Source organism: Leptopilina boulardi, unplaced genomic scaffold (assembly GCF_019393585.1).
Source record: "Leptopilina boulardi isolate dan_hultmark-lab unplaced genomic scaffold, ZJU_Lbou_2.1 LbouV2_123, whole genome shotgun sequence".
NCBI classification, from domain to species: domain Eukaryota; kingdom Metazoa; phylum Arthropoda; class Insecta; order Hymenoptera; family Figitidae; genus Leptopilina; species Leptopilina boulardi.
Window position 1 is genome coordinate 1790497 of NW_026137667.1, and position 23150 is coordinate 1813646.

The 23150-nt window shown below is 25.9% G+C and overlaps 1 protein-coding gene across 2 annotated transcripts in view; it reads right to left on the reverse strand.

Annotated features, from left to right (window-relative positions):
- The window catches only part of LOC127288445 (uncharacterized), a 285559-nt gene that overhangs the window by 14605 nt on the left and 247804 nt on the right, over positions 1–23150 (reverse strand). For both annotated transcript variants that reach the window (XM_051315905.1, XM_051315896.1), the window contains one exon: positions 591–845. In XM_051315905.1, coding sequence (XP_051171862.1) covers positions 591–845 — 255 coding nt within the window. The remainder of the gene's footprint in view (positions 1–590; positions 846–23150) is intronic.

Here is a 23150-nt window from a genome sequence, read left to right on the forward strand (position 1 = left end):
AAAATAAATCCCCTGTTATTAAAAGCATTCGATATATGCTATTTTTTATTATTTAATTATTTATTTTTTTTAATTAAAAACAAATCGAAGAATATAATAGTTAAATAAAATATAGGTAATAAAAAAATATTCATTAGGTTTTTAAATTAAAATTAAATTTGTATTTTCAATATTTTTTTAATACTATGGAATATTTCGCTTAAAATTTTAATTAACGATATTGAAATTTATAAAGTAAAATTTGGATAGTAATAAAAACTATGAAAGTATAAAGTATGAAATAAAAAATAAATATTTAATTGCAAAAATAAATGAATAATAACTAATAATTTTCATAGGGTATGTAATAATTAAATAAAAATAAAATCTCGTTAAAAATCTATGGAAAATCATTTTTTTAATTATTTGTTAAAATTTAATTCTATAATAAATTAATAACAATAATTATTAGTTCAATTATTTACTGTTATAATATTTATTAATCCAATTTTCCACCAGAATTTCAAAATAAAATTTGAAATAAAAAATTTCATATAAATAAAAAATAAATTTAAAATAATAATAATAATAAAATTGTTATATAAACTCACTGCTGCTTTCGGTGCCAGCAATATCAGGACATGCTTGGTACTTGAAGATCAATTTGCTATCATCTGTACAACTCTCAGCTTGATTTTCTGGTACTTTACAATCGCCACGACCACGACTATAGGAAAAGGTGAACGGTGGTCCTTGAAATGGACAAGGGATCGGTTTCGCATCCACCCGAAACATGGTGTTGAGACTTTCATCTAATTTAATAGCCTCTGACATTTGAGACAGTGTTTGCTTTTGACTACAGTCACCTGCAAAAATAGAAAATACATCAAATATTAGTAATTATTTTAAATTACAATTTTTTATTTTCATTTCTCTATTTTTTTCCATTTATTTTATTTTTATTTATAAATTTTTATTTGATTTAAATAAAAAAATTTATTTACGCCAAATAAATAAGCTGTGAGACAAATATATACGTTTATTTAACTTAAATATATTATATTTGATTCAAATAAAACATTTCTCTTGGCGTAATAAATACTAATAAAATGTCAATGAAAATATAAAAAAATTACCGACACAGAAATCTACCCTACCGACTGATGGTAAGGAAATAAATAGGCTGTGAGGCAAATATACGTTTATTTAACTCAAATATATCATATTCGGTTCAAATAAAACATTTCTCTGGGTGTAATAAATACTAATAAAATATAATAAAATATAATATTATATATATAATAATAATATTACTGTAAAATATGAATATAAAATAATAATATATGTTAAAACTGAAAATTAAATTGAAAACAGTGTTTTAACATTTATTTAGTTTTGTTCGAAAGGTAAATAATATTTCCTCATGCTCCAGTTGGTTTCCGGTGTTGAAGTTTGTAGAGCGCGAAGGGAGTTGAAAAACAATTTAAATGCATTTTGCGAATGTTATATTTATATACATATATATATATATATAGAGAGAGAGAGAGAGTTTGATTTTGCATTTGTCTATTTATAATTCGAAGGCCTTTAACGCGTGCGGAACGTGCCTTAATTCTCAAGGGGCTGTGTAAGCTTGTGCGGTCCTTTGATAATTTATGCATTTCGGCATAATCTCTCTCTATGAAAGGAACACGCTAGCAAGCAAGCTTGAGGCAGCTTCTCGCAGAGATGGAAGGGCTCCGCCCTTCTTCACTCTTGACTAAGAGATGAGAGCAACTATATATATAGGGGAATGATGCAAAAGGGGCTATACACAAGGTCGGCGCGGGGGTTGAAAAAGGGCGTTGACTGCGGAAAATTTTCCAAATCACTGAATAATCACAGATTTTCATGTATGGTTTCAAAATCAGAATAGAAATAAAGTTTACTTTTCCATTTTCTGTTTACTGTTATTTTTTTCCGTTTTTTATGTATTTTTTACAATTTTTTTTACATTTTTTTTGTTTTTTTTTTTAAATTTTTTTCTGTGTTTGTCAAATATTTTTTTATAAACTCAATTTTGTGGTGTTTTCAATATTATATGTGTGTGTGTTCTCAATTTTTGCACGTTGGACTTTATTTACATTGGAGAATTTAGAAAAATGCAACCCCCCCCCCCAACATATTCTCCTTTGTATGTATGTGCGGCATTTCTACGCAAAACGAATTTGCAACTGGTCGAAATTCATGAATCGTGTGATTCTGCAAATCGCTGAGCTGCATTTTATGTATATAAATAGTACTGTATCAGCGATATACGATAGCAGCACGTGAGATTTTACGAAATATATAAACGATTCGAAAGACAAGGTATTTTTCCATGAATTTGGCAATATATTTTATATTATCTTCGTCTTCTTTTTTTTCATTTCCATTTCATTTTTTTTGTGATACTTTTTTTGATAAAATAGTAAAAATATTTACTAATAAAATATTTATTTAATAAAGGTATTATTTAATATTAAGAAATTATTTAATAATAAAATATTCAAATTTGAAGGTTGAATATAAAAAATACCGACACAGAAATCTACAATACCGACTGATGGTAAACAGTTTTAAAATTTCTTTATCATCAGACGGTAAGGTAGATTTCTGTGTCGGTATTTTTAATATTTTTAATTTTAAAAATTTTCCAGTACCTTGAAATTCGATATACGTGGGTTTCACTGTATGTGTATGTGAAATTTTGACATTATTTCTAGAAATGGGAGGTAGAATCGTTAACTAGCAGATAATCTAGAATATAGTTGAGCGTATAATATTATGACGATGATAAGGAGGGCATAGAGCACACACATATATATTCGACTAGGAAAATCCCATTGGTGTGTGACGTGGGGAAAATTCAATAAACGAGAAAAGTGCTCCCAATTAGCAAGAACTAGGACGCTACCACTGATTCACAAATTTCATTAAATATATATATATATATATATGTATATAAAAGGGGTTTTTCATCTCCCAGTGTAAGATCTCGGCAGAGAATCTTTACGTGCACAATGGACTGACTAAATGAGATTTTTCCAACAAAAGCTCCCGAGTATAACAATTTGGATGAAAATGTTTGTAATTTTACAACTCATTTCATCATCTATATAAAAAGGAGGAGAACCTATGGAAATTGGACACTGTTTCTAAGCCAAAACTTTTCATTAATTTTCCATTTATATACAAAATATATAACACACTTTTCAGTCTTACAAAATTTTATATATATATAACAATTCCCAAGCAATTTAGTTGTCTCACGTTACCATAAATACACTCGAGGAGACATTTATTTGTCAGTAAATTTGTTCATTGTTGAGATAAATTTATATAAGTTTAATATATATTTAATTCAAATGAATGAGATGGATTCAACTTAAACATGAGAAGGAGGTAAATTTAGAATTAAATTTCTATGTGCAAAATGCTGGAAATAATTCATTTTAATTAAATAAATATTTATTTTTAAATAACATTCTTTTAGCAATGTTTTCAAATAAAAAATATTTATTTAGTATCTAGAATATTATGGTATTTAATACTTAGTATTTAGTATAGTGTAGTACTTAGTGTACTACAGTATTTAGTATTTATTGTACTCTAGTACTTGGTATTTAGTATACTATAGTATTTAGTGTAATATATTATTTGTTACTTAGTATTTAGTACACTATAGTACTTAGTAATTAGTATTTAGTATAGCATATTATTTAGTAATTAGTATTATATAGTATTTAGTACTTAGAATTTAGTATTGTATTTATTACTTATAATATTTAGTACTTTTAGTATTATAGTATTAAGTCAATATATTCTGTCAAATATTTCTTACTAGGAATAAATTATATTTATAATAGAAAATTTTCTAGTTTTTTTAAAAATAATCTTTATTGTTTACAATATTCAATATTTACATTTTTTTAATCAAATAAAGTTTACTTTCTATTAGTCAATATTTTTGGAAAATTAAAATTTTCTTTTTTTTGCCAGTCGGAAACATCTATAGGACGATCAAGTTATTAGAATTAAAAGAATCATTCGTCAAGTGGTCCCTCACATCTTCTGTTTCTTTCATTGCACCGAAGATAAGGGCAACATTCTCTATCAATTCGGCACTACAAATTAAAAAATTGTTAAAATTCATTAAAAAATTGCACTATTCTAATTTACTAGAAAAAAAAGACTAAAAAATAATAAAATTTTAATTCTATGTATAATTTAAATAATTAATAAATTGGTTATTACTAATTCTCCTTCCAATCGACATCTTTCACATCTTTGCAATCTATCATTGCATCGAAGATCCAAACAGCATTGTCGATCTTGGCGACACTTGAAATTAATTATTAAATTATTTTTAAATTCTCGTGTTTTGGAAATAAAAATTTACATCTTTTAATTAAATTATTATTATTATATTTTGAAGATTTGAATTATTATTTAAAAATTATTCTTACTCCTTGATTTATTTGAAGGCAATCTCTGTTTTCACATCTTTTTACTCTTTGATTGCATTGAAGATTCCGACAGCATTGTCGATCATTGAAACACTTGAAATTAATAATTAAATGTTTTTTTTTTTAATTATATTTTTATTAATAATTAATAACTTACCCGTCTACCTTCGCCAAAACATGGTTGACCATTGGCTTCTAACAATAAGACAAAAAGGCCAAAGCACAAAAGTAGAAGAGTACAAGATTTCATCTAATTAAATAAATTTTATTTTTACTTAAAAATCAAGAGATTTTTTTTTTAAATTTACAATTAAAAACTTATTTTACCTTTTTTTATTATTTCTCAGATAGTTCGTCTTCTTTAAAAACAAAACCGGAAATTAATGTTGAGAACAAAAATTTATCCCAATTTATACATTCAAAAAAATTGACAATTGTTTATATAATTATATTATTGTTTATATAAAAACGATTTTCCTGTTTATAACTAGAATATATTTTTTCTTAAATTTATCGCCGTTCTGGGATTATTAGTATATTTCAAATAGCTCAATAAATATTTATATTTATTTTAATTTTTTAATATCTTCAAGTTTATTTTTTATTTAATCGTGTAAATATTTTTTATCCTTCCTTATTTGTTATCGTAAGTATATTCATTTCATTTAAAAATATTTTGTTTAGATATAGTAGAATGTTTTTTAAATTTTTTTGTAAAATTATTTTTATTTAAACTTTTTTTTAATAATTTTCAAATATTTTATCAATAAAATATAGAATGAAAACAATAGAATGTTATTATAAAAAATAAATTAATTAATGAATCAATTAATTAATCAATTGTAAAACGTAAACAAATTGAGAAAAATAGAATGGGATAAATAAAATTTGTCACTTGGTAAAATAATAAATAAAAAAATATTCCGCATTATAAACAGGAAAATTGTTTTCTTTTGTGTTTAAACAATAATATTATATAAATAAACGTCAATTTTTTTTTATTAATATCTATATAAATTAAGAAAAAAAATTTTTTAACAGAAATTTCGGATTTTGCTTTGTAAGAGACAATCCATTTGAGAAATAATAATAAAAGGGTAAAAGTAGTTAATTTTAATAAAAAATTCCCAAAAATTGAATTTTAAAGGAAATAAAAATTATTTAATTACAGATGAAACTGTACACGCTCCTATTTTTATATGTTGGACTTTTTGTCCTAGCCGTGAATAGTCAAGAATGTTCAGAAGACGGTGAACGTGTAAGTTAATTATTATTATAAATAATTATTTATATTTTTATTGAGTAAAGAATTATTTTTTTACTAGATTTATTTATTTTTTTATTTTTATTAGATTCCAATTAAGTTTTCTAGTATGTAAAAATCTTTTTTTTAAATGTATAATTTTTTAAAAAATTAAAATTTCTTTCTAATAATTTTTTTAATTCTAAAATAATGTAATTTAAAAATATTTAATCGTCCATTTTTAAGTGTCGTAACGATCAAGAATGCTGCCGGAATCTTCAGTGCATTGAAAGAGATGGAAGAAGAAGGTGTGAAAGAAGAGACCGTGATTGCCAACGAGAGGGAGAACGAGTAAGAACAATTTATTAATTATCAATTTTATTATATTTATTATTATTACAAATCTTATAAATATTTAATTATCCGATACAAATGCGAATTGTTTTTTAATAAATAATTTTCAATTTTTATTTTATAACAAAAATTATATAAAAAAATTTATAGTTTAAAAATAAATTTACTTTTTATAATTTTTATTTTCCAAACACTGTTTTTTTAAAAAAACAAAAAAAAAACAAATAAATAAATAATCTTTAATTTTAAGTGTCGCAACACTCGAGAATGCTGTCGGGATCTCCGATGCAATGAAAGGGAGAACAGATGTGAAAGATGCCAAAGAGAGAGAGATAGAGTAATAACAATTTATTAATTATTTAAATTAGGCACATAATAAACGTTAAAAAAAAATTTTTTTTTTATAGTTAATAGTGAAATTTTTTAATTAATTTTAATTTTTTTCATTCATAGTGCCGGAATGACAGAGAATGTTGTCCCAATCTTCGCTGTGATGAAAGGAACAGAAGATGTGAGAGAGGAAGAGACGATGCAAAATGATAAAGAGTCTTTCAAAATTAATCACTCAATTTACTTTCGACTGAATGGCAAAACATAAAAAAAGTTAAAATTTTGTTTTCAAAATTGCTGCTTCATAGAAGCTAAACCAAACATTGTATAAAAAATAAAGATAAAATAATAAAAACTTTTATAAACTTTATCTGATGCTTCACAATTTTTTTCTATTGATCAAGTCACCAAACTTTGAAATTCCAACAGATAACTTTTCAAAAGTAGAGAAAAAATTTTTTTTAACGATTTAAAATGAATTTTGAATATTATTAAAAATAGTATAATTTTTAGAAAAAAAAAAAAATTATTCTGAAATTTATTAAAAATGTTTATTATTTATATTTTTCTATACAAGGGAAGGAATTTTTTTTTGTCATTTCAAAAAAATAAATATACTAAACAAAGACAAAGTATTATTTTCTAATTTCTAACTGAAACTAATTTTTTATATTTAAAATTATTTCCCTAAATTTTGTAATCGAAACAAGATTCTGACACTCTGAGTTTCAATTTATATATTTAACCTAATTTAGAATTGCAATTAATTTATTTAAAAAATTGTTATTATTTTATGCATTTTTTTGTATGTTTTTGAAAATTTAAATTATGTTTCGTTCCTTTCGTTTCTTTTTTACTTTTGTAACTATTTTTATTCTTATTTTTTGTCGTACATACAGTTAATTACAAAACATTTTGTTTATAAAAAAATAAAATTTTTTTTATAAAAATTGTTTAAAAATAAATTTAAATTAACATTTAAAAAATTTTATATTACAAAATATATTATAAAATATAAAATGATAAACTGTAAATAGAAATATTCCAGTAATTTTTTAAAAAAATTCTATAAAAATATTGCTAAAAATTATTTTATCTTGTGATAAACTAATTTGAAAAATATTAAAAATAACACAATAAAATTAAGTTTTCAAAACTTTGATAATTTATTATTTAAAAAAAATAAATAAAATAAAATGCATATGTACGACAAAACAAATAAACAAAGATAAAAATAATTTTCAAATTAAATGAAAACAAAACAAATATTAAAAAAAATATTAAATAAAAATTAGCTACTGAAAAACACAAATTATTCCAAAACAGAATGTAATTGAACAAAAACATAATGATGTAATAATAGAATTTATCATTTGGTAAAATAATAAATAAAATAATAAATAAATGTAAAAATACACCATATTAAAAACAGGAATATTATTACTGTTTTAACAATAATACAAATACTATAAATAATCAATTTTTTTCGAGTATATAAATTGGGAGAAATTTTTATTCAACATAAATTTTGGATTTGTTTTTTTCAAAGAAGGTAACCGATCTGAGCAGTAATAAAAAAAGGTAAATTTTTTCTTAATAATTTTTATTGAAAATTGAAAAAAAAGTTCTAAATTTAATTTAATTGAATAATCTGTTTTATTTAGATGAAATATTACACTCTCTTATTTTTGTCCATTGGATTTTTCATCTTAATCGTCAATGGTCAAGATTGTCAAGATGAAGGCGAACGGGTAAGTTATAGTACAAAATTTTTACAAATATTTTTTTCCTCTAATATTTTTTAGTTACAAAATTTTTATAAATTTTATAATTTTATAAATTAACACTAATTTCAAGTGTCGCGTCAATATTGACTGTTGTCTGAATCTTCAATGCAATCAAAGAATAAGAAGATGTGAAAGAAGAAATTGCCTTAGACAATTTCAAGTAGTAAGATCAATTTTAAATTAATTTAATTATAAATAATTCAAATCTTATAAAAATTTAATGATGACATTTAATTTTTAATTTTAAGTGTCGCATCGATCGACAATGCTGTTTAGATCTTCGTTGCAATCCAATATTGCAAAGGTGTCAAAGGTGTCAAGTTGAAGGAGAATTAGTAAGAATATTTCATTAAATAATATATAATTGAAAAAATTTATAATAAATTAAAATATACTATTTTATCGAACAGCAAAAAATTTTCAAATAATTTAACAAAGAATTTGATTTTCAAAATATTAGTATTAAAATTATCGTATAATAATTAAAAATAAAATTTTAAATAATTTTTCAGAAAATTAGAATCTGTAATTAATTTCATATTTTTTATTTGCAGTGTCGGAATGACAGAGAATGTTGTACCGATTTACGTTGCAATGCAAGAAATAGATGTGAGAGTCGAAGAGATGATTAAGATTTTTAATTCTCTCTCGATCTATTTCCGTCCGGATGGCAAAAAAATCAAGAATTCTATTTTTTTTAATAATTCTACCTAATAGAAAATAAAAATTATTCAAGTTTTTTTTCCAATAAAATTTTGTTTCCTAAACCAAATATTGTATAAATAATAAAGATAAAAAAAAAATGAAAAATTTTGAATTTAATTTACTCCTATGGTGAGAAATCAAATTTTTGAGAACGAAAATTGTTCACAAAAAAAAAATTAATGATAAATTTTTTTTCAAATTTATTTCTAGACAAAATATTTTTTGTCTAAAAAGAGAATATTAAAAATGCGAAAAATTATATTTAGAGAAAAAAAATATAATAATGGATAAAAATGATAAATAAAAAATAAGAGTGAGATTGATAATATTTTTGAAATTTTAATAAAAATGAAGAGAAATTGAAACATTCTGCAAGGTATTAAATTTGTAAAATTCTCATTTCGCGAGTAAGAATGAGAGAGAGAGATAAGATTGAACAAGAATAAAAAATGTATTTCTATCCAAGAGGTTGGATAATTTTGTTCCTTGTAAAATATTTGAGTAGGTCAGGACTAATTTTGGAGTTGAGAATTTTGTAAAACATTAAAAAGACGACTTTTCCTCGTGTACGAAGAAGCACTATATATATATATATATATATATATAGAACAAAAGGAAGCGTAAACAGTAATTTTTGATGAAAAAGGAGAATTTAATTATTACATAAGCGTGCGGAATAATTCAAAGGATTTAAGTTTGAAAACTCGCAAATATAATGAAACTTGTTTTAGTTTATAAGAAAAAATTTCCTCTTTAAGAAAACTGGGTACAGATATATTTTTTTATCTATTGATTTATCTACCTATTTATATATTTAATTAATTATTTATTTACTTATTTATTTAATTATTAATGAAAGAATATCTAATCTACCTCTAATAGATAAAGAGATGTTTTGAGAAATATTCTCGAGGGAAACAAAAAAAAAAAAAAAAAATGATAAAATTATGAAAGAAAATATATTTTTTTTTGCTGTGAAAAAAAATTGCGATGAAACCCCACGACCGATCTAAACGAGAGTGTCGTTCTCAACGTCCAATTATGGCGAGATATCGCCTCTTGAAATACCAGAGCAGGTTAGTACTTTAGCAGACACTTTAGGTGGGAGGATATCTCGCAATGGGATGATCGGAATGGAACTTTTATTACAGAAAATATAGAAGTCATTTTTTTCACTTCGAAAAAAAAAATCCACTACGTACAAGCATATACAATTAAACCTATTTGAAATTTTTTTTTTAATGCTCCTTTTGTTATAAAAATTAATTTTCGATTAAAATCCCAAGCTGGGGTAAAAAAAAAACTCTCGGAATTTTTTGCATTTTTAATTTATTAATTAATTGAGAAATTCTGCGAATTTTTTTTTTGAGAATTAAAATTAAATTTTCAAAATTGAATTTTTTTCGGAACAGATTTATGAGGAATGTGATCGTTTGAAGATATTTCGCTTGTAATAGAGATGCCAGAAGCAATTCTTAAAAAATGTTGTTCCGGTTGGATTAGAAAAAAAAAAATAATAATAATAATAGATGCAGGTTCAGCAGACCAACTATATGTACAGGTATATAACATTCTCTATTTCTCTTTGGTAGCTGGACGACGACCCCTGAAGCAATTGCTGGGGCGGGGCCACTTCATGTAAGCTTCGTACGATCAACGGAACACTGAATTGCTAGATACACTAGACAGATATTAGTCGATGAAAACGATAACCTCGAAATAATCCTGTAGACACCCAGCTTTATACACTTCGAACATGCGGTTATCAACTCTATCTCTATCTCACTCTCTTTCTCTCTTCAAATGTTTCTCTATAAAAACATTATTCGAATTTTCTTTTTTTTTTTTGGGAAGCTTTTTCACATTTTCAAAAAACATTTCGACTAAATCATATCAAAAAAAAAGATTTTATCTAAAAAAAAAAAAAAATTGGATATTAAAAGAATATTTTTCTGTGTATATTTCGAAAATATTTTTAGTATTGTTTTTTTGAAATATCCAACGAAATGTTGGAATATTTTTAGTAACATTTTATTGGAATATTGAAGAATATTTTTAGTTTCATTTTATTGGAATATTGGAGAATATTTTTAGTTGAATTTTATTGGAATATTAAATTAATATTTTTGTGGAATATCCCCATCGAAATGTTGGAACATTTTTAGTAACATTTTATTGGAATATTAAATTAATATTTTTTCTGGACTATTCAGCCAAATATTGTTGGAATATTTTTTAAAAATATTATATTGTTGAAGAAATTTTTACTTTTTTTTTTCAAAGCTGAGCAAAAAAAAAAAAAAAAATTGGTATATTATTATGAAAATAAATATTTCATTGGCTAGAAAAAAAAGTGTCCCGTTCATTTTAAAGAATTTCCCCTGTGTGCATATATATTTTTCGGAGTTCCTTTGATCCGCGCGCTCTTTTATAACTATGTCGGGAGAGTCCTTCTTTAAGAGTAGGAGTCGAGCAAACAAGGAAATGAACAAGAAAATTGGAGAATTCGAAGATCCGGACTGAAGAGAGAAAGAGAGAGCCTTCGCAAGTAAATCGCGTAAAGTAAATGCTTCGCGTACATAAAAAGCAAGGTCTTAATTTTAATTACATGATATTCAAAGGTATGAACTTGATCGGAGTCAAAAGACGATGGACTATATATATATATAGATATACATATATATATATTTATATATACTAACAAGTTTAATTATGCGACGTTAATTTTATCATAGGAAATAAGAATTTAATTATAACTTCCAACGAAACAGAATTCCAAAGTAAATACATTAAATATTTATATTTTATTAAGTGTTTCTTCGAGCTTTGTTAAAATTTTCTCTTTTACTTTAATTTACTCTTGAAAATTCTCTTTTTTTTCTATATATAAATATACGGAGAAACAATTTTGATATTAAATTCATCGCTATGAAATTCTTATCGATTTTGTATTCCAGAAAAACATTCTTTCAAAAAAAAATTATTTTTCACCTTATTTTCCAGTTATTTTCCAGTTAGTATGATTTAAAAATAGTATTTTTTACTCAAGAGAAATGGGTATTCAATGAAATAAATGAGAACGAAATTATTTGGTTCGTTTTTGTAACGAGGAGAAGGATTTTTTCATTTTCCAGGAAAACAACCTTTCTTAAAAAATTAGTTTTAACTTATTTTCCAGTTATTTTCCAGTTACTATGATTTGAAAAAAGAATTTTTTTTTTACTTCAAAAAAATTGTTTTCAATGAAATAAATAAGAAAGAAATTATTTGGTTTGTTTTTGAGTATAAAAAATATTTTTAATTTTCAAAAAATTTATTTGAATATGAAAAATAAATAATTCACGAGATAGTAAAATTTTAAGGTAAATATACTTTTTAAATTAATATGAGAAAGAACCTTAAAAAAAAGTTTACATATATAAGTTTTAATGTAAAATAAATTGTGCTTGGTGTTTCAAAAACTTTTCACTTTTCCTGGTGCAATGCAGCAACATTTTCATGATGATAAATTTTTCTAAGTGCATTTATAATGTTTTAATGAATTTTTAAATGAATGAAGATAAGAATCCTTTGAGCATGACAAAATTTCAAATTTCAGTAGAGTGGTTGGTGCCTTTAATAATGCTATATGTTGCAGATACATATATATATATATATAGGTACGTGAGCATAAACGAAGACCCACAAATTATCCCCATATAATGGTGAGGTTCTACCTTTGGCCGTCTTCATCTCTAGTGCAGAGATTATGACGCCATGAAACCTCCATGGATTTTAGCGTAGAATGTGCGAGCTGAGAATTATTACTGTGCGCATGACTACAAATGTATTATGTACGCACGTTATATTAAGGGTGTTTCCTTCAAAATTGACTTTAATATTTTTCAATAAATTCATCTTCATTTTATTTTCTAATTGTTCTTTAATAATTTTTCTAATTTTTTACTTCTTTTATCATCATATCAAATACTTTCGCAGAAAAAAAATTAAAATTTGTAATTTCTGACTAGAAATAAAATTTTTAAATAAAATTTTTATTGAGAAATATTAAAATATTTTTTGGAATATTTTTGAAAGAATATTCCAAATTTATTTCATCACGGAATATTCCATTTACATTCTTGGAATATTCCATCGAAACATTGAGAATGAAGCAAAGAAATATTCCAATAATAAAATCTTCGATATTTGGAACGTTCCTTTGGAATATTATGTGAATATTCAAATGGAATATTTTGGGAATATTCAATTGGAAGATTATGGAAATATTCCACTGGAATATTATGAGAATTTAATTAATTAAAAATTTAATTTAATTTAATTTTTTTTTAAATAATAAATAAAAGCAATATGAAGAAAAAATAAATTCACATTTAAAATTTCATATAGAAATATGAAAATGATATTCCAAGGAATAATATATAAACGACCCGGTATATTAGGTCATCTCCTCTAGAATCTCGTCCACTAGAGTGCACATGTAGGATTAGTTGACTCGTCTCAATTTGAGGTTTCGTAATACTGATATTTGGCTGTTACTTGGAGTATAAACTGTAAACATAACTCGCATATGACTTATCACATTTGCACTGCAGAAAATGAACATAACTTAAGAGAATATATATATATATAAATTTTGCGTAGTAATAAAAATAATTTTCCAAAAATAATTTTTTTGGAATATTTCTATAATATATTCTATGTTGGAATATTTCTGAAAGATATTCCACTTGGAATATTTCTGTAAAATATTCCACTTGGAATATTTGAAATCTAAAAATTTCCTACCAGGACTATTATAATACAAAAAAAATTTTTTTTTAACTTTTCATTTCATAAAAAATCAGAAACTAAAATATAAAAATTTTTTTTAACTTTTCCTTTCATAAAAAATCAGAAACTAAAATATAAAAAATTTTTTCCTAAATACAATGTAATATAAAGCTTTCGAATCTACTATATTATAAATACATTCGAAATACAAACAGGAACACGTGACCCATTTTATATCACCGTGAAAAAAAAGAATACAATTTCCACCAGTTTGATTTTATCAGGAAGTTTGTTAAAAAAAATTGAATAAATTGGACAAATAAAGGTGGGTGAAATATAAATGATATCAGGGATGAGTGGCAAAACGTAAAAATTGTTCTCAGTGTACAATATATATATATGTGACACTACCAATAGTCTAGTTTCCTGAAGTGTAAAACGTGCGTGATGTTCACTCAACTAGAAAATGATATTTCTGATCTAGCATGCCTCCGACATATCGCATCACAGTAGAGGGGTTTTGGCGGCGATGGATCTCGGAAGTGCCGAGAAAAGCGAGCTATACAAGAGGTCGAGTTATGTCCGGATTTTATCAGGCTCGTTTGCGAAAAATTGGTTTTTCAGACTTTTTCACCGACAATACAACCCCCACCCCCCAAAACCTCTCTTCTTCCATGTTTGACGATGTAAACATTTACAACAGTGGTTTGCTAGCAACCACACACTGATGTTGAACTTTCCAACTATATTCTCTCCGCGCTTCCATACTGCCGCACTGTCTTGTTAGTGAGAGAAATTCTCATTTCCACGAAAATAACATTTCTCAACTGCCGGACAAATACCAATTAGTTTTTCCTCCCCTCCTTTTCAAAAATACTAAGAAAAAAAATTTTTGTTCTTGCAAAAAAAAAAAAAAATGATTTTTTAAATATATTTTTTAGATTATCTCTTTTTGTGAAATAAAAAAAAATTGTATCCACAGGAACAATGGAATGTTCCATTCATATTTTTGAAATATTTCTTTAATATTCCATTCAATTTGAGGAATATTTAAATATTAAAAATTATTTTTTTAGAATAGATATTCCATTGGAATATTAATTAATAAATTTGGATTGTAGAAGAAAATATTCCCATTATATTGCAAGAATATTTCAGTGGAATATACTTAATATCTACATTAAAATATTCCAATGATTTTAAATAGAAAAATATATTTGCAATATTCCATATACGAATATTTCTAAACGTATTTGAATAATACGCCTTTTGATTCAATATTCCAAGGAATATTCCATTAAAATTCCAATGAATATTCCCATAATTATTTAATGGAATATTTTTTACTTATCCAACGAAATGTTTTTTAATTAACCAATGGTATATTTCTTAAATATTCTAGTGGAGTGACTTTTTAATATTCCAGGAATATTAATGTAATATTAAGACGATTCCTGGAATATTAATGGAATTATTATCAACATTCCCCTTGGAATATTCCTTAATATTTATATTAAAATATTTTAACGATTTTAAATATAGAAATTAATTTACAATATTCCATACGAATATTTATAATTAATTAATTCATCAATGCGATATTTTTTAATTATCCAACGGAATATTTCTTATTTATCAAATGAAATATTCCTTAATTATCTAATCGAATATTTCTTAAATATTCTAGGGGAGTGTCTTTTTAATATTACAGGAATATCAATGGAATATTATGATATTATGAATTATAATATTATGAATATTATAATTTGTAGCAAGTATTAAACAAAAACATTAATGTATAGTAAATATTTGTTTGTAACATTATAGCGAATATTTGGACAATTCTTGGAATACGAATGGGAATATCCCCATTATTCCCATGGAATATTCCCGTTATTCCAATGGTATATTCCAATAAAATTCTGGTGAATATTCCCATAATTATTGAATACATTATTTTTTACTTATCCAACGGAATATTCCCAATATTTTAATGGAATATTACCAATATTCCAACGGAACATACCGAATATTCCAATGGATTATGTTTTATTTATCCAACGGAATATTCTCAATATTTCAGTGGAACATTACCAATATTTCAATGGAACATTACCAATATTCCAGTGGAACATTCCCAATATTCCAATGTAATATTCCAGAAAAATTCCGATGAATATTCTTATAATTATGCAATGGAATATTTTTTACTTATCCAACGGAATATTTCCAATATTACAATGGAACATTACCAATATTTCAATAGAACATTTCCAATATTCAAGTGGAACATTCACAATATTCCAGAAAAATTCCGATGAATATTCCCATAATTATGCAATGGAATATTTTTTACTTATCCAACGGAATATTTCCAATATTACAATGGAACATTAACAATATTTCAATGGAACATTAGCAATATTTCAATGGAACATTTCCAATATTCAAGTGGAACATTCCCAATATTCCAATGGAATATTCCCATTATTCCAATTAAATTTCCGATTAATATTCCCATAATTGTGCAATGAAATATTTTTTCCTTATCCAACGGAATATTCACAATATTTCATTGGAATATCGCGCGTGGAATCATCTGCTTAAGGAATTAGAAAATTTTTTTTCTTTTAATAATAAATATAATATCGGAAATATATATAAAAAAAAATGTCGCTCTTCTAAAATAATAACAAAAGTTTTTTTTTTCTTTTTTTACATAAAAGATTTGAAACTTTAATTGGATTGCTTCGCATCACGCAAACGGTTTATGACGATGAAAGTTGAATCGGCTATAGACAAAAAGAAGTGTTTGTATTGTTTTTTTTCTTTTTCTGTTTGTTTTTTTGCCCTTCTTTTTTTTTTGCTTCTTTAGTCGTATGGTATTTTATCGGCGGAAATTTGTGCTTTAAATCAACGTTATTCTCTCTCTCTCTCTCTTGCTAGGTGTAATCGCGGTGCGATTTTACGGTATCTATCACGAATTCCTGGCTTTTCCAAATAGCCCTTAACTATGACAATGGCTATTGTTAGGCACACCATCGGAGCAATAGCGAATCGTGTATATATATATAAATATATATAGAACACGCTCAGTGTGGCCCATCTCTCGTGCGCTCGTTGATTTCGAAGCTGACGGGCATGACGTAACTAAAACTGACATCCATTGTATTGGAGCACATCCTGTATAGAGCAGGGTTTTTGGAGGGGTAGGGGGGTAACACAAACCTATACTCGCCATATGGCAGCTCTCGCGAATCAACGTTTTAGTGGATTATTGAAAAAAAAAAATAATAAAATAGGGAATTTACCCCTCTTTAATTTTTTTTTTATATTACTTGTATAAAAAGATAAAAAAAAAAGTACTTACAGTTACAAGAGTAGGATTTAGGTCGCTCTCAACGTTGTTATCCTCAAGTCGTGACCTTGTTTGCGGATCAAGTTCTTTGGTCCTGCATAATGCTCCACTTTGTAGTTATAGGCTACCGAGCTTAGTGTCAAGGGGGAAAATAGAGGCGCGAGGGGGGAGGGAGAAGAGAGAGAGAGTGAGTGAGGATGGTAAAATCCGCAAAAAAATGGTCTATAACGAGCTTTTTAATAAATTGAGCCGAACCGTATAATATCCAATCTCGCGGAAAAAAAGGTATTCTTCGATAAACTGATTCAAGCTTCTTTTTTTCATCTTCTATATATCCATCTCGACAACGTGCAAATTGACTTTTTTTTTCTATTTATACTGCGCGAAAGGAATTTCTCATTTTATTGGGGAAAATTTTCCCCAAACAAAACACAAAACTCTTGTCTATATAAGAGGGAACTAATTATTAACATTTTACCTCTCCTTGTTATGGAATTTCAACTATCTGTTAAATTGCATACCATACCGTATATGTATATATATATATATGTATAATAAATAAATGTTTATTGGCTTTTTTTTATAATAAAATATTTGAAAACATCGACAGAATTCTTTTCACTTTTTTTTTTTTACAAAACAAGTGAAATTTTCATTAACTGATATAAAAAATGTCTTTGCGGAATTCTAAATATTGTACTATTTATAGAAGAGTATTTTCATGAGAAAAAATTTTTTTTGCTTTTAAAGAATTTGAAAAGATAATTAAAAACATTCTTGTTATTTTTGCAGAAAAATTATAATTCCCAATACTCCCTAAGCAAAAAAAAAAAATAATAATAATATTAATATTAATATAAAAAATATTAAATTTGTTTCGATAATTTAATTTGAAAAAAAAGTTGTTGGAAACAATTTTCTGGAAAATAAAACGAATTTTGCCTCGGAAAAAAAATGAACTAAAAGAATTAGTTTCGTTATAAAGCTGTTGAGAGGCAAATTTAAAAAATATTTCGACAATCAAGGTAAAATGGTTTTCAACTTTTAGTTGAAAAAGTTTTGAATATATAACACACGCGAAAATAAAAATATTCTCTTTTTGACCGCGTAAAATTTAGATTAACAATACATGTATAAAAAAAATGATGAAACAAAAGCACTATTTGTATAAATTTTGCAGCATTTATATATATAGGAAAATAGGAAGTCGACTATAGTTATTTATATAAGCACCGAATTCGACAGTAGCGTTATTTATACTTGGCAGCTGGGCGTTTACTTTCGCGGGGGAAACATGGCATATATCATTTTGTAAAACCAATACAAAATTAATCCAATTTTATTTTATGTCCTCGGAAATTTTTCTCCGTTAGAGAGAGAGAGAGAAAAATCTTTAAAAATATAAACCCCCTCTCTTCCTATTGATCAAAAAAATATATTTTTGTCATTTCTTTACTTTTTTTTCTTAATTTTTTTTTTCATCGAAATTTAAAGAATTCAAAACTGAATTAATTTAAGACTATGAAGAAGAGCAGATTTCAAAGTGAAGAAGTTTCACAGAGTATCATACAAGTACTTTTAACTTAAAAGTTGCTTCTTCTTCCTTCCTTCCTTCCCCAGTCATGAATAACTGCACTCAGCAACGGCTACCACCACCAACCTTCTCTATACTACTATATACCTTGAACAAAGCCTCCGCAAGAGTGCTTTTTAAAAATAATCTCAAACTGCGTCAAAGCGAAAAGTTCTTGATTTCTCTCATCATAAAGAGATCATTTTAAAAACCCCTTTGGAAAATAAAAAAAATTTCTAAAACTTTTAACTGCGAATGTTTAACTGACTTACAGTTCAAAATATATTAACTAACATATACACATCGCGAGGGAATATGAATTTTATTTTTCATTCAAATCATATTATTATATTTATTATTATTATTGATATAAACAATTTTTTTTAAACTATACCATACCAAATAGCACGGAATATTCGATTCACATTCCAGGAATATATAATTGGAACATTTGGAATATTTCATCCATATTCCAGGAATATGAAAATATCCGACCTTTGGAACGTTCCTGAGGAATGTTCTATGAATATTCCAATCGAATATTGAAGGAATATTCCATTCGAGGAAAATTTTTTTCATACGATATTCCTACAATATCCCCTAGGAATATTCTTACAAATATTCCACTAAAAAAAATTCCTCTAAATTTTTACCCTATTTTATTATCATTGAATATTTCTCTAAAATATTTCTTGAATATACGAAAATAAAATATTCCAATGATATTCCACACACGATTTAAAAATATTGTCCTTCATTAATGGAAATATTAATGGAATATTCGTACAATATTCTAATAGAATATTATTCTATATGTTCCAAAAAAATAAAAAACCTTGCGCTTTTTGCTGTTGTATAAAAAATTTTTTTTTTCGTATTTAATACATATATTACTTATTCCCCGGTTTTATCGTATCCAATCTAAAGGTAATTGCATTTTTTTTCAATGTCCGACTAATAAATGATAAATTTCAACCAACTTTTAGCTTCACTGCGTTATGTTTAATTTAAATTTTTTTTTGTACAATATTTAACCATACGTATGTGGATTTTATTACCGCGGGCGAAATACATTATGTGTAGGGAGAATCAACAATTTCAGCAAAATTTTCATTACATAATTATGCAAGCGTATAATAAATATGAAACTGTTTTATTTTTGAAAAATTCACGTTATTTTGATAAAGATTAATTGAAAAAAGTGAAGAAAAAAAATTATAAAATTAAATTTATTACACAATTGATAAATATTTTATGTTAATGAATATTGACATAAAATATGTCTCTGTATGCTTTTTTTCCTACATTAATAAATAAACTTTTCTACGTATTTTTGTCTTTTAAAAAAACATTTTAAGTAAATATTAATTTTTAAAAAATGTATAATCGACTTTAGAGAGAGAAAATATATTTTAATTCTTTCAATTAAATAGTTATCAAATGCATTTTTCTTCTAGATTATTCAAAAGTTTCTCCAAAAAAAAATTTTTTATCTCATCCATTTTGTATCAAAACAAAAAAGAATAAAGAAAATATTTTTCTCTCTCATCGTTTTTTGTAGAAAATTTTTGAAAAGCCAAAGCAGGTCACACAATTTATTCATAAATCATTCGACATTTTTTTTTTTTACATTTATGCGACAAAAATTCTAACATAAAATTTTTATATTCCTATTACAATTTTACTCATCTCATGAGAGCACCAAAGAACATTGTCTCTTACTCTCAAAAAAAAAGTCGAGAGTTTTTTAAAAATTATTATTTTTTTTTTTTTACATCTTTCTGTAAATTTTTTATATATAATAAAACCATCGAGAAAAGCAAAAAAAGTTGTTCCACCTTTTAATTGAATTTATAAATAAATTGAATGTTAAGCACACAAGTTTTAAAATAGTTTCTTGAAAAACAAAATCCTCTTGACAAAAAAATATTTAAAATAAAAAATAATAGATTCTAACATTTAATTGATTTTAATTAAAAGTTTAAAAAAATAAACATTTAATTATTTTTTGAGACAAAGGCTTAAGATAAGGAAAAAAAAAACTTTAGCAATGGTTGCTAAGGAAAAAAACTGTCATGGAAACGGTTGCTATTAAAACAACTACTATGGAAACGGTTGCTATGGTAACAGTTGGTACTATGGCAACAGTTGGTTACTATGGCAACAGTTGGTTACTATAGCAACAGTTAGTTACTATGGCAGAAGTTACTATGGCAACAGTTGGTACTATGGCAAAAGTTACTATGACAACAGTTGGTACTATGACAACAGTTGGTACTATGGCAAAAGTTACTATCACAACAGTTGGTACTATGGCAAAAGTTACTATGACAACAGTTGGTACTATGACAACAGTTGGTACTATGGCAAAAGTTACTATCACAACAGTTGGTACTATGGCAACAGTTGGTACTATGGCAAAAGGTACTATGGCAAAAGTTACTATGGCAAAAGTTACTATGACAACAGTTGGTACTATGACAACAGTTGGTACTATGGCAAAAGGTACTATGGCAAAAGTTACTATGGCAAAAGTTACTATGACAACAGTTGGTACTATGACAACAGTTGGTACTATGGCAAAAGTTACTATCACAACAGTTGGTACTATGGCAACAGTTGGTACTATGGCAAAAGGTACTATGGCAAAAGTTACTATGACAAAAGTTGGTACTATGACAACAGTTGGTACTATGGCAAAAGTTACTATCACAACAGTTGGTACTATGGCAACAGTTGGTACTATGGCAAAAGGTACTATGGCAAAAGTTACTATGACAAAAGTTGGTACTATGACAACAGTTGGTACTATGGCAAAAGTTACTATCACAACAGTTGGTACTATGGCAACAGTTGGTACTATGGCAAAAGTTACTATGGCAAAAGTTACTATGACAACAGTTGGTACTATGACAACAGTTGGTACTATGGCAAAAGTTACTATCACAACAGTTGGTACTATGGCAACAGTTGGTACTATGGCAAAAGTTACTATGGCAAAAGTTACTATGACAACAGTTGGTACTATGACAACAGTTGGTACTATGGCAAAAGTTACTATCACAACAGTTGGTACTATGGCAACAGTTGGTACTATGGCAAAAGTTACTATGGCAAAAGTTACTATGACAACAGTTGGTACTATGACAACAGTTGGTACTATGGCAAAAGTTACTATCACAACAGTTGGTACTATGGCAACAGTTGGTTACTATGGCAACAGTTACTTACTATGGCAGAAGTTACTATGGCAATAGTTGGTACTATGGCAGAAGTTACTATGGAAACAACTACTATAGTAACGGTTGCTATGGAAACAAATAGTATGGAAAGGGTTGCTATGGAAACAACTACTATGGAAACGGTTGCTATGGTAACTGTTGCTTTTAATTAATTGCTATTAATTTATAAAATTTTCTCTACTTTAATTTTTGAAATTAAAAAAGTTAAAATTAAAAAATTGAATTAATTAAAATTAGAGTTTTTTAATTAAAAAAATGAATTTAAAACCAATTTTTGAATAATATTAATAATGGAATGTCTCTTGTAGAATGGATAGAGAGAGGATAATTTTGTCAATGACTGTACGAGTAATACGTCCTTAAAAATGACACTTGCAGTGCAGTGTTCTGTTATTTGACAGGATATCTCCCCAAAAGCATTCACCGCCCCAAAGTCCATAATTTCACTCAATTAGAATTAGGGGAAACACACTCGTCGCCATGTGTATATACTTGGTGGATTTTGGTAATGTCGTTGAGGCGAGTAAATATATATATATATATATATATATAGTTCTCGAAAAGCGTTCATGTCTATGCGCGAAGGCGCGCCTCTATTGATAATCCATTAAAGCACCTGTCCGAGGCGACAGAGACAATGTACTCATGAACATTTTAGCGAGAAGCGCACATACACAATATCAAAATACTCACATTCATGTCACAGGGGCCATTATATCGATAGTATTTTTTTTTTTTCTTTTTTTTTTTATTTTCTTGCGGGGCAACATATGGTCAGGCTCGCGTCATCATCCTATTGCATTAAAACAGAGAAGAAGGGTGGTGAAAAAAAAAGTAATTTCGAAAGTTACAACTTCCTTCTTCCTGCGAACGCGGTGATAGGAAGAGCCTATATGCTCCATTTAACAACACTTTAATAGGCAACTTACTTTTTCATATCCATAATCTTAATGTTTTTCCAATAAATATATTAAAAACAAAAAAGAAAACAAAAGGTGCATCATCTTCATAATCTCCGCGCACATTTTACGATATAACTTTTCTATTAGAGAAAAAAATTACATTTTTTTTTCAAAATACCATTGTAAAAAAATTGCCATTGATAAAAAATACAGTTTATTTAAAATTATCCGCAATTTACTTTCATTTTATAATTATTATTTTATTTAAAAAAATGTTCTATTATTTAATTGATATTTTCTGAATTTAAAATAATTTATATGTTACATAAAGTAAAGAAAAAAATATGGCTATTTTTTAAGGACCATTAAATGTACCAGGGACCACCCTGCTTTCAACCCCAGATTTACTCGGTTCAA